Genomic DNA, 12,834 nt, shown 5'->3' on the forward strand with positions numbered 1-12,834 from the left:
ATCCAATATAGCAACTGCGGTGTTGGCAAACTTTTTGGCCGTGGCCAGCATCTCCTTTCTAGTGGCCTCTAAAGCCTCCGGATCCGCGGCGTCGCCGGGGTTATTGGCTTGTTGAGGACGTCTGACTTTGCGACCAAATCCATGCGTGCTTGTGCGACTATCTCTTCAGGCGACAGGAGGCTCTCCGAGGAAGAATCCCCTCGGGGCCTCTCCCGTGACATCGGAGATCCGTGGTGGGATGGCTGGGGGTCGGATTGGGTGCCTACCGCTCCTGATCCGTCTTCTCCGAGCGCCGCTACGCTGCAAGTACCTGCTTTGGCCGGACGGAATCGACTTCGGATCGGTTCACCGTATCCGAGTTCCATCACCTTGCGATCAAACTCGCAGTTGTCCATGGACCGGGTGTCTCCGGAGATTGGGCTTAGATTTCCCAAGATTGACTCTTCAACCGGAGTTTCGCTTTCTCCGACAGCCTCTTGCCGATCCAGAGCAGCGTTGTTTTCCGGGGCCTCGACCTGCTCGGGACCAGCTCCGGCTCCATGAGGGGCGGTTCCGGCGGTATGGGCCAAGAAGTGTACGAAGTGACACCTTTGCTTCTCTAACACCTGGGAGATCCAGGCGGATCTGCATTGGTCTTCCACCGTTACTTCCTGCTCAGGGGCGGATTGGGTGGGTTTTGATTTTTTCAGATCTAAGGCGGAATCTTCGCTAGGAAGTTCCTGCGTCTCGCATCGGATCTTTGCGACCGCGTCCCGCTCAGCGGCGGTCGCGTCGGCGCTACTTACCGTGGGTTTCCGTCGAATCGACGGTTTCCCGATGAAGATGTGTATGCCGCCAACCGGGACGATGGAGAGCTTGACGGGGTCGGTTTTAGCCGGAATCCAACACTCATCCGGAGGGACGATCGGCAGATTTCCGGCGTAAAGGACACGCCCCACAGCCGATGGTGTTGTCGTAGCTTCCCATGGCGGAACCCTCCCGGCTCCGGCCTCCGTACGCCGCAGGCCCCACGGTGGGCGCCAACCGTCGTTGCCTAATCGACGGTACCTCGGAGGAGGGATCCTCACGAGGGGGAGAAGAAGTAGGGGCCATAGGGCGGAGTGCACACGGGACGGTGGTACGCGAGTTACCCAGCTTCGGAACACCCGCACGATGACAGGGCCTACCGCCGCTTGTCCGGAATTATCCGGGCGCTTTCGCGTTGTTACAATGAGTTGTGGTTGTGCCTCTAGGGCTCCCGGGATCCGGCTTATAAAGGCGCACGGATCTAGGGTTTACATGGAGAGTCCTAGCCGGAATACAAGTTGCCTAACTACGGTACAATGTCTTGCCGTGTACGTCAAGGATCCGCCTTCCTCTAAGTACGTGCCGGATCCGGATACTTCATGGGCCGTCACGGATCCGGCCTCCTTCGTAGGTCGGTAGAGATCCGGCTTCCTCGTTCCCGGGCTGGAGTTCATCCTTCGTGATCTACAAGAATCGGGCCGCCCGATGGGCCACATGCCTCACCACCATCTATGGGCCACCCGGGCTTGCCGGATCTAGGCCATGCCGTTGATATACCCATAAACTATACCCACAACACTTAAGTTTATTCATTAATCATGTGTTAAGAAAGTAAGCTCGAATGGGTGGATGCAAAGTAGCTCCTTTGAATATGAAAAGAAAAAATGCTGCCAAAGGATATATGTGAGGCTTACTTTGTAAGTACCACATGTATATTTTCAAACTTGAGTGGTAGGTAGTCCCTCTTTCCTAAAATGTAAATTCTATTTCTTTTGCCATTAGTATTTTATTATTATTTTGACTATGTTTACATAAATAAGTTTGAAGATCCATAATAATAAATAGATACAATATGAAAATATGTTTCCATGATGTATCTATTGATTTTAATTTGGTATTTTAAAAGATTTTTTTTGCTATAAACTTGGTCAAATTTAAGAAATTTTGACTTATGAAAAAACAAATAGGACATACTTTTTTAAAAAAAACCTTTTGCTGTAAAAAATAATATCTCGTGATATTCATACATACTCTTATCCAGATATGATCTTTGGGTTGTGATAGTAGGCACAAATAGAATTGCACCATGTCAAATGAGCAAAATGGCATGGAAGAAAAAAGTGTTAAATTTTTCATCTTGGTAGCAATATGGTCATTTGTTTTTCACAAAACCAAACAAAGATCTTAATGATACATTGAGTTTCAAAATAAACCTGCTATGTAAATTATAATTATTTCCATTAGCCATATCCATACACAACGATTTGACCGAAAGGATTTCCAAGACACCCAAATTTATATCAAAATAATTCTAGCTCCTGAGTGACACTACCGGAGAAAAATCCTTTTGCCATGGGGACAAAAGACACGGCAAAGGCCCCGCAGAACACAACAAAGGCTTTCCCATGTGTCGGCACACGATGAATTACACACGGCGCATATCTCGGTAAAAGCGTGTTTTCCTACGCGGGGGAACAAAAGGGCGGGAACCTGGACAATATGGGGGAATGGCCTTGTCGATGTGGCTCTAATTCTTTACTGAGTGTCCTCTAACGGACCTAGAAAAAGAGCCGCCATCGTAATGGCTCCGTGAAGCGTGGCCACCATGGACGTGTACCGGCAAAGACAGTTTGCCGTGTATTTTCATGGATCTTTGCCATGTGTGTGTTCTTTGCTAGCGTTACCGTGTCCATTTTTCTTGCCGTGTGCTTTCCTCCTCTTGTTTCATGTCCACTAACATTGTTGTATGTTTCTGTTGCTGAACTCGGCAAAGCTTGTCTTTTGCAGAGTTCTCCGCAATTTTACACACCACAAAGAGCGCTGAACACGACAACAATGTTTTTTCTCGGTAGTGTGAGGGAAACGGCCAATACAATATTCCTAAGTTATTATTTATAAGCTACACAAATGTTGTGAACCGAAGGATTTGGTACCTTGAAAATTAAGTCGATCGACAACTCAGGACAATATATAACAGCCAATTTTCGCACAGATGGTGCATCTGAAAAAAAAAAGTGAACAGATCAACACCGACCATTGCTTAATTTCTACCCCCTGACCATCACGCTCAGGTACCTTTGCAACTCCCCTGTTTGACTCTGCTCACTTGCTAGCTAATCTTATCTGCATTATTGTGATCGCTAGTGGGAAAGAACGGGCCCCATGGCCATGGAGGATGCTGTTGAAGCTCCTAGAACATTCCCTGTGAGCTGAACTCCCTCTTCTCATCTGAGTTCACTTTCCTTAGTTTCCACGTCTCAGGCATCAGTAGTTCTCCTCTCGTGACCATCTAACATCTGAATATAATAATGCTTAGATATACATTATTGTGTGTGACCACCATTAGCTTTCCCACACCAGATGACCAGAGTCCAGAGGAGGTGGAAAGAAAGACTAGCTAGCCACACCGAGTGCACGTCTCTCTCCATCACTCTTGTTGATCGTGTAGTATGTGCACGCCCTCCCGCCTATAAAACGGCAGATCCCGAGGTCGTCGATCCAGCAAAGCAAGAAACCACCAGTCTTCTTCTTCTTCCACCATTGTATTCTCCTTGAAAGGATCGATCGATCTTGTCATCCTTCGTCCGATCGACCACAAGCTAGCTAACTCGCATAAATGGTTCGTGAGTCGTGCCTTCGTTGTTAAATTGTACTAGTTGTCCAAGAATTATGTAGTGCCCTTGGTGCCCTAGCTAGCTCATTAATATAATGGCGGTCGATACTAGTACACACGAAGCTAGACTTGCATGCATGCAATCCAAATTGTTGTTGATATGTTGTGTGTTTTTACGTGTGGTGCAGGGAGGGAAAATGGAGATCGAGAGGCCGTGGAGCGGAGATGGCAACCTGGTGCATGACGCGGTGGACTACCTGGGCTGTCCGGCGGACAGGTCCAGCACCGGCAGCTGGTTGGGGGCGGCGTCCGTGGTCGGGATCGAGCTGTGCGAGCGTCTGGCCACGATGGGCATTGCGGTGAACCTGGTGACGTACCTGACGAACACGATGCACCTGCCCAGCGCCGAGTCGGCCAACGTCGTTACCGACTTCATGGGCACCTCCTTCCTCCTCTGCTTCCTCGGCGGCTTCGTCGCCGACGCCTTCCTCGGTCGCTACCTCACCATCGCCATCTTCGCGCTCGTGCAAGCGCTCGGCACGGGCCTCCTCGCGGTGTCGACGACGCTGCCCCAGCTGCGCCCTCCGCCATGCGGCGCCGGCTCGGCCGCGCCGTGTGAGCAGGCGACGGGGCTCCAGATGGGCGTGCTGTACGTGTGTCTGTACCTTATCGCTCTGGGCACCGGCGGGCTCAAGTCCAGCGTCTCCGGCTTCGGCACCGACCAGTTCGACGAGCGCGACGACCGCGAGCGCACCGCCATGGGATACTTCTTCAACCGCTTCTTCTTCATCATCAGCGTCGGCACGTTACTCGCCGTCACTGTCCTCGTCTACATCCAGGACCACATCGGCCGGAGCTGGGCCTACGGAATCTGCTCCGGCACCATGCTCGTGGCCATAGCAGTCTTCCTCTCTGGCACCAGGAGGTACCGCTACAAACGGAGCTCCGGGAGCCCAGTCGTGCACATCCTCCAGGTCCTAGTCGCCGCCACCCGAAAGCGCGGCCTCAAGCGGCCGCTTACCGCTGCCGCGCTCTACGAGGACCGCCCCGAGGACGCGAGGATCCCCCACACCGCCCAGTTCCCGTGCTTAGACAGCGCGGCCGTGATGGCCGGCGAGGAGGACAACGAGGTGGGGCCGCACGGGCGACCGGTGCCGAACCCGTGGAAGCTGTGCTCGGTGTCGCGCGTGGAGGAGGTGAAGATGGTGGCGAGGCTGATGCCGGTGTGGGCGACGACGATCCTGTTCTGGACCATCTACGCGCAGATGATCACCTTCTCCGTGGAGCAGGCAACCACCATGGACCGGCGCATGGGCGGCTTCGAGATCCCGGCCGCGTCGCTCACCGTCTTCTTCGTGGGCGCCATCATGCTGACCCTCGCCGTCTACGACCGCGTCTTCATCCCGCTCTGCCGGAACCTCACCGGTCGGCCGGGGTTCACCAACCTGGAGAAGATCGGCATCGGCCTCGTCCTGTCCATCGTCGGCATGGCCGCTGCGGCCTTCTGCGAGAAGAAGCGCCTCGCCGTGGCGGCCACGGCCACGAACGGGGACGTGCTGCCGATCAGCGTCTTCCTGCTGACCCCGCAGTTCCTGCTGGTGGGCGCGGGCGAGGCGTTCATCTACACGGGGCAACTGGACTTCTTCATCACGCGGTCGCCCAAGAGCATGAAGACCATGAGCACCGGCCTCTTCCTCACCACGCTCTCCCTCGGCTTCTTCCTCAGCAGCGCGCTCGTCTCATTCGTCGGAGGCGCCACCACGTGGCTCGGCGACACCATCAACCACAGCCGCCTCGACTACTTCTACTGGCTGCTCGCCGTGCTCGGAGCCGTCAACCTGGCCGCCTACCTCGTCTGCGCCATGTGGGCCGCGCCGGCCGTCATCAGCAAGGCGGAGCAACCTCACCCCGGCACGGCCGCCGACGAGAAATGCTAGCTCATTCAGTCATGCATGGGTTACTGTTCTAAACTTGACGTGCATACGGAACGCGTGTCGGCGTGCGGGTGTACTGTAGCTGATACTCCATGTAATTCCAGCTTGCTCACTCCGGTTTATCATTGAAAATAAGAAATTTAATAGACCTTCGCCACTGTTGATCTCCCTTTACAGCAGAGATTTTTTTTTTTTAGCTCAAAAGGGTCCGCCCCTGAACTCCCTTTACAACATTAGTTCAGATCTCGGCAAAGCCAAAAACTGGTTGCTGTGATCATCGAAATATCTGATCTTCCTCTTCTTCAAATCCAAGCTAATTGCGGATTTAGTATTTCCTGGAACAGGAACCCCAAAGCCTCTACGATTCTACGTGCTGCATCAGTTGTTCTTTCTTTAGCACACGACAGAAGCAAACACCGAGCCGTTTATCTCATCAGACCGGAACCTGCGTCACACAACCTGCACTGATGCTAGTCCATTTGATTTTACCAAAGTGCAAGTCATTTAGAAATTCCTCACATTTTAACGGACATAAAAAAAACTTTATACTTCGGGTGCTGAAGATGGGACCACCCATCAACTAAGCAATAGGCGGTTCATGTGAAAACAAATAGAATTCCTCACATTTTAAACGGACATTCCTACTACTATTACACACACTCTTTCTACAGCAGCACATGCTTAGGTTTGAGAAGTATAAAGAGAAACCATTAGCTGATGCACGTCAACTCAATTGTCGTTTTATAATATTCATGAGAATATGATTGTTGCTTAAATTTGATGTGTTTGCATTGCATTTTTTTTCCAAGAAAGATCCGGATCTATTGTAAAAGTTCACAAGAAGTACAAAGCTCCATAAATATAATAAAAATAACATCGAGGTTCTTGAACCGCCTAGCAACCCCCGTTGATGATAGTCGGGAAGTCTTCGTGCAATCTGGCCCCAAAGGACCAACGTCTCGGAGCCGAAGTCTTGGCCGTTGAACCCTTGAATTTATGCTGACACCAAACTTGTAACACAAGTAGACTAGACGAGATCCACCACTCCATGAAAGCAATAATCAGATGACTCCCAATCCTCCTCAACGCCACCAGCAAAATCACCACCAACGGAGTGGACGAGGAAGCGGGTATACTTTATTCGCGTCCCACACTACGGTGCCTAGGGACCTTACTAGTCCAAGGTCCCCACCCCTCCCGCTGCCAGACCAACAAACAGGGGGGCCATCGACTTCTAGTGGAACCCTAGATAAAATGTTGAAAGACCTATCATAGACAATGGAGGCTGGCGCATGAGGATCCAAGAGAAAGCATTAAGTGGAGATTTAGGATTTTGAGCCCCCCCCAATAATAATTCATCGGGACATAGTCGACACTTCATAATTTCATCCATAGTTATCCATAGGTGTTGTCCACCTTTATATTTCGGCAGTTCTTAGAGTTTGTATCCACGAGGAAACCTATCCAGCGTAGGGTTCAGCCACCACCCACCCCAAGAATCAAATATACCCCAGACACAAAAGCAAACCACAGTTATTTGATATAGCTCCAATCCCTAAGATTATTTCAGCAGGCATGCCCATAAACCAAGATACTGGAACTCGCTGCAAGATACATGAACCAAATGTTTACAAGAACAGAAACAGATTAGAGTTTCTTAACACTAAACTTCCACTCCCCTTCACGGGATCAAACGATATGAATTCAGCATCGTGACTCTTGGTCCATTGCGCCAGAACCTCCTTATATGCATCGACTGCTGGCCCTTCCATTAACTGCAACCCAGTCTTCTGATCGACACATTTCACATTCAGAAGAGTGATCTCTGCAGGCTTGTTGAGCTCCTGCCCAACAGGAGGTCTCTTGCTCTCATCCATGTAGGCATTAATCTCACGGTCCTTGAACTCCACGATGGATGTGATGTCTAGCATCCTCACATCAGTTTCTCCATCAAACTTCACGCTGCCATAGCCATGTCTGCCGACTGTGAAGTCCTTCACATGTGAGCAACTACCTGGCTCCTGACGTTCTCGTGCAGCAAGCTCCGCGATTGATGGCAAGGTGTAGTAGTCGGCCTTGTAGAGCCGAGGTAGCACACTCTCACTGATCACTTCGCAGCCAGGGGCACCAAATGGAGATCTGTCAGTCAGGGGAACATCACTGATATTCCCTTTCTGTTCCCCGGCAGGTCCTGAAAAATTATAGAAAAACACACACAATCAAGCACCTTTAATTTTGAGATCAATGTTTTGGCATTTGTTCTCCAGAAGTGCTAACGGAGAACTTGGGTTTACTCCTAGGATTCTTCATTGTAAAATTGCTAGTGAAAAATTGCTTAATAAAATTATTATTAGCGTGAAGTAAAAGCTTATTTGAATAAAATGCTAGGAATGTTCATTGTAACTGTTTCTAGTGAATAACTGCCTAATAAACTATTAGCATAAAGCAGCAAAATTTATTTCAACAAATATTCCCATAGGATAACAAGAGCCAAACAGAACATGACAGCAACGCGTCCTACAAATAACCACTAGTATCATGGAAAAATAAGGCTTCCTTTTTTTAAAAAAAGCAGCGTATTTAATCTGGAAAAGAAAACATTGTTCACTTTGGTTGAATGTGCATCTACTTAACTTTCTGATGCAATGGGAAATAGTAAAGACTAAAAACGACATCGCATATGTATGTCTATGACAAAAACTGTTTTGTACTTATCAGGATATCAGAAGTCTCATGAAAATTCGAGCCATACAACGAGAATTAGCTTGCTACAAAATATAGTAGTACCAGAAGTCTCAAACAAGAAAAAGAAAAACTGTAGCATCAGCCTAGAAGTCTATAAAAGAAAGCTTGTACCAGAAGCTAAGAAATTCAAACAATACGAGCGATCATTTCGACAAAATCTACCTGTTGAACTGGATGTTTTCCCAGTTTGACTCGCAGGCTGCTCCACTGATCGGATAGTCAGGTCTTGGTTCTCTCCAGGATAGATAGAGAAAGAAACAGGTGTTGGTGAAGCTTGAACATTATGAACCTATATGCAAAAGGACAAGTCATTTTTTTATTATAGGATAATCAGAATGGCCGTACACATTTTTTTTGGAGGAGATTAAAAAATGAAGAGCATTTTATCTAATTGTTACTGGTGAGCCCAAAAGTGTGAGCATATTGCTTGACACGTATCTGAAGGGGGCTCCACGGTATCATTTTACTGTGCAATAAAAATCTAGGCTTTGGAGATTTATTTCCATACCTGTGAAGCAAGGCTCCCAGTATCATCATTCCTTGGATAAAATCTAATCCTGACAGTAGTAATGTCAATTGGTAGTAGCAACTCTACAGCTTTCTTGGAATGATCAATATTTATCTGGAATCACGATAAAAAAAATCAGATATAAAACCATAAAGCCAGGAAAAATACAGCCATTCAATGATACCTACAGAAGTGCATTGACCATTTGGTGACGGAGCTGGTGCTGAATGGGAGACTGAAGAGCTGAGTAAACTTCCTCCTTGCTGCTTCCAACAAAAACAACCAATAAGAACCACATGTATGTTACACTCCTATGAAGTGCCTCACGAACGAATGATCTCTGAGGAATACTTACGGTAAACGATGTATCAGGAGCTCTATATGACGCTGTGTTACTGAATATGTTTTCCCTAGAAGTTGCAGGAGCGGAGCTTGAAGGAGGAAATGAGAACACTGGTGGCTGGGGTCCTGCAGAGCGCAACCAAAATGGGTTGTTGGTGTTACAACCGAAACCTTGTGTTGTGGATTGTGGTCCCACAGATGGCTTCACATGAGCTTCACTTGGATATTTCAAGGGCTGCACTGGGGGCTGGGGCTGCCATGGATGATTAGACAAAGGAACCGAAAATAATGGTGGGCCTGCAGGAGCGGAGCTTGAAGGAGGAAATGAGAACACTGGTGGCTGGGGTCCTGCAGAGTGCAACCAAAATGGGTTGTTGGTGTTACAACCGAAACCTTGTGTTGTGGATTGTGGTACCACAGATGGCTTCGCATGAGCATCACTTAGATCTTCCAAAAGCTGCACTGGGGGCTGGGGCTGCCATGGATGATTAGCCGAAGGAACCATGCTTTTCGGCAGGCTGGGACTCCCTAAGAGCATGCAAAACTAGGTTAGTGATAAGAACCATAAACCAATAAAATAAATGGACAATGCAAAAATACAAGATTCAACAATTGTTAACCACCAGTTATAACAAAGGGTCCATACATGTTCTTTGGCCAAGATTCAACAAATGAACTTAGCAAAGAAGTTAAAATGATGCTTCAAACTGAAATTCAAAGAGTTAACAGTGTATATGCCAGTTTGAAGAAACATAAGCTAACCTTGACATTATTAAATGCTGAATAACTATATATGCAAAATATTATTATCTGATTAGCATAGCTTGATGCATTTTTATCATATAAAACCCTGATCTCCAAATACCTTTCTTTCTTTAGACATAATCCAGATTCAACATATCATGTCTAAAGTTTTGGGAATAAATCAGTATCTTACCTTTGTCTCCTCTCTGATAATCTTCATGTCGAAGCTCCTCGTGAGACTTGCTGTTGTATACAGGCATTGCTGAAATAGATTGGAAATAGAAAGGAGTCTCAACATCAGCAGTCTTGGAATAAGCAGAAACCCTGCTGCCTTTTTGAGACACTCCTACAAAATTAAGATGTGGAAAACGAAACAATAAAATAAAATGATGAAATTTCATAATAAGTCAACCGAATGAAAGTAAATTATTGTGCATAAAATGGTGTCACTCAAGCCGTGTCACTCAAGCCGTGAGGCTTTCCCCAGTTTCTTTGTCTCATTTTCGCAATAAGCTAACTAGTTCTACTAATCACCATTGGAGATGTATTTTTAATGTATTAAATGCACTACTTACAATAATAAATGGAAAAAGTAGATCATGGTGATACTATTAAGACCAGTTTGGAATTACTGCATCATGCTATTAGTCAATATACATACAAAAATAGTAATCAAAAATGGTATTCAAAAGTACATTGACAATGCCTCTCCAAATTTAAATATTAAACTAAGTTGAACTTTCAAATATAGCAGCTGAAAATATAAGGGATAGCCATATATGTTAAACTAGGAACATGAACTAAATGAAACCCAGAAAGCAACCAGACAACTTACGATCAAAGGACCGAAATGGAGAAGGCATAGATGGCACCCCAAAGGCCGGGGTGGATGACATCGTAAACCCAGGAACAGATGGAGAGTGTTGGCCTATTGTAGCTGTACAAAGCAACAAATCAGAAAGTCAAATCAGCTGTGGTGAGTAAACATATACGTGTCATGAAACTGTAGAGATAAGGATTATATTTGGAATTATATCAACCAAGCTGGAAAGAGTGCAAGTAACCTAGAAAAAAAACCAAATAACTAAAAAAAACACCCTAGTATTTGCACAAATGAATACTAACACTGCATGCACCAACAAACAGTTTGAGTTATGAAAAATATCTGAATTGACTACATGATCAAGATATGGGTAGTTTTGCAAATAATATTATATAGTTCACTCCTATAGCTCATGTGAATGTGTTATGCAGAATGTAATGATCAAAAATAACATCTTGGAGACCGTGAACAAAAACCGGCATGCTCTCATCACCACAGCAATCACTTGAAGCCTAGTATAGCTGTTTATCATACTGACCATCTCCATCCAAACACAGATCTTGCATGAATTAATGTAAGATCCTTGTATCATCAGGTTGGTTTTACTGAACTTATTCCAGTCACACTGGATTGGTTCACTTCAGTATACACCCATTTCAAACTAGAGGAAATCAAGAGTTAATGCCAAATGCATAACTACCTTTTATATATATCAATGACAAGTGAAAAGAAACTGAAGCTAAATTATTAACAAAATCTTTTTAAATCGCCAATGCTGCCGTAGTAGTCAGTAGTTATATGCATCCTAATATCTTACTGAAGTTGTAACACGTTCACAATCTACTTGGGCAGAACATCTCGCTAACAAATATATATTGAGTTATGAAGTCGAGAAAGTGGTGTTTTTCAGTTACATCAAAAATCTTTCAACCTGTCCCCACAAACTGTATTGTACCACTGAATATAAGTTGAAATTATCAAAGAGTCAGAGAAAACAACACATGCACATACAAAAAGGAAAAGCAGAAACTAGAGAATCAGTTGGAAAAAAGTCTGCTTACGGCCAAATGGTGTGGACGGAAAAGGTGCATGCAGATGGGGCATGGGTGGTATGAAGATGTTGGCCGGTCGCCCAACGGCTGGGGTAGACCATGATGATCCGAAGGCTGGGGTAGACCAAGATGAACAAGAGCCCATCATTGTGAAACTGAACTCTGAAACTAGGAACATGAACAAAATGAAAACCATAAAGTAAACCACACAACTTACAATCAAAGGGCCCCGATGGAGAAGGCATAGATGACACCCCAAAGGCCGGGTTGGGTGACATCAATCCGAAGGCTGGGGTAGTGAAAGGTGGTCCGAAGGCTGGGGTTGGGCAAGATGATCCGAAGGCCGGTGTAGAGTAAGATGATCCGTAGGCTGTGGTAGAGCAAGATGATCCGAAGGCTGGGGTAGACCAAGATGAAGAAGAACCCATCCTAACTGCAGAAAGCAAGGTTATATCGAATCATGCGAGTGAAAAGTTAATAATCTCTCATACAAGATGAAACTGCATTAGTTACACAAGACATTAATTGCTACCCCATGGGCGTATCCTGGTAGTTGGATAACCGACTTTGCGTAGTTGGATCTCGGATCGGTGCATTTTACCCTTGTAGTACATACAGAAGTCAGAAACTAATTAGGCCTATTCAATCTATTCCCTTATTCAACTATGAAAGCCGCGAAAATAGGTACTAATAAGAACTCCGGAATTGTCGCAGATAAATGGGAAACAATGCAACGACCAAGTGTATTTGCGACTCGTTTGTTGACGCAACGATAATCTGTACAGAAAACGGCGCCACGGCAACGGAAACCCTTGAGCCGGCGGTTCTAGTAATAAAAACCTAAACATCGAGAGAACCCTAACCCAGATTAAGATTGAATCAGACCAAATTAAGCACAAGAATCGCCGGCGGAAGTAGCAAGCAAGCAATGTACCCGTCGAAACGGGCGTCGGGTTGATCTACGAACGAATCGAACGGCGGGGAACTAGAATCTCCGGCATTGGTGTGGAGAAGGGGAAGGGGGAGAGGGCTGGCTTACCAGAGACGGGCGTCGAGTCCAGTCGAAT

The 12,834-nt window shown here is 46.5% G+C and overlaps 2 protein-coding genes across 2 annotated transcripts; one reads left to right on the forward strand and one right to left on the reverse strand.

The window, feature by feature from the left end:
• Positions 1–3,513: 3,513 nt before the first annotated feature.
• LOC124665974 (protein NRT1/ PTR FAMILY 6.2-like) lies at positions 3,514–5,665 on the forward strand. Its single transcript, XM_047203333.1, has 2 exons — positions 3,514–3,625; positions 3,808–5,665. Exons 1-2 carry the CDS (start codon positions 3,623–3,625, stop codon positions 5,554–5,556), a joined length of 1,752 nt encoding a protein of 583 aa, XP_047059289.1. The 5' UTR covers positions 3,514–3,622; the 3' UTR covers positions 5,557–5,665.
• A 1,516-nt stretch (positions 5,666–7,181) lies between these two features.
• LOC124663620 (nuclear pore complex protein NUP98B-like) lies at positions 7,182–10,241 on the reverse strand. Its single transcript, XM_047201300.1, has 6 exons — positions 10,086–10,241; positions 9,162–9,676; positions 8,995–9,069; positions 8,807–8,920; positions 8,461–8,587; positions 7,182–7,744 (listed from the first exon to the last, which is right to left on the reverse strand). The coding sequence occupies exons 1-6, from the start codon at positions 10,150–10,152 to the stop codon at positions 7,182–7,184; spliced, it is 1,461 nt and encodes a 486-aa protein (XP_047057256.1). The 5' UTR covers positions 10,153–10,241.
• Between the last annotated feature and the right edge of the window lie 2,593 nt (positions 10,242–12,834).

Source organism: Lolium rigidum, chromosome 6 (genome assembly GCF_022539505.1).
Source record: "Lolium rigidum isolate FL_2022 chromosome 6, APGP_CSIRO_Lrig_0.1, whole genome shotgun sequence".
Taxonomy (NCBI): domain Eukaryota; kingdom Viridiplantae; phylum Streptophyta; class Magnoliopsida; order Poales; family Poaceae; genus Lolium; species Lolium rigidum.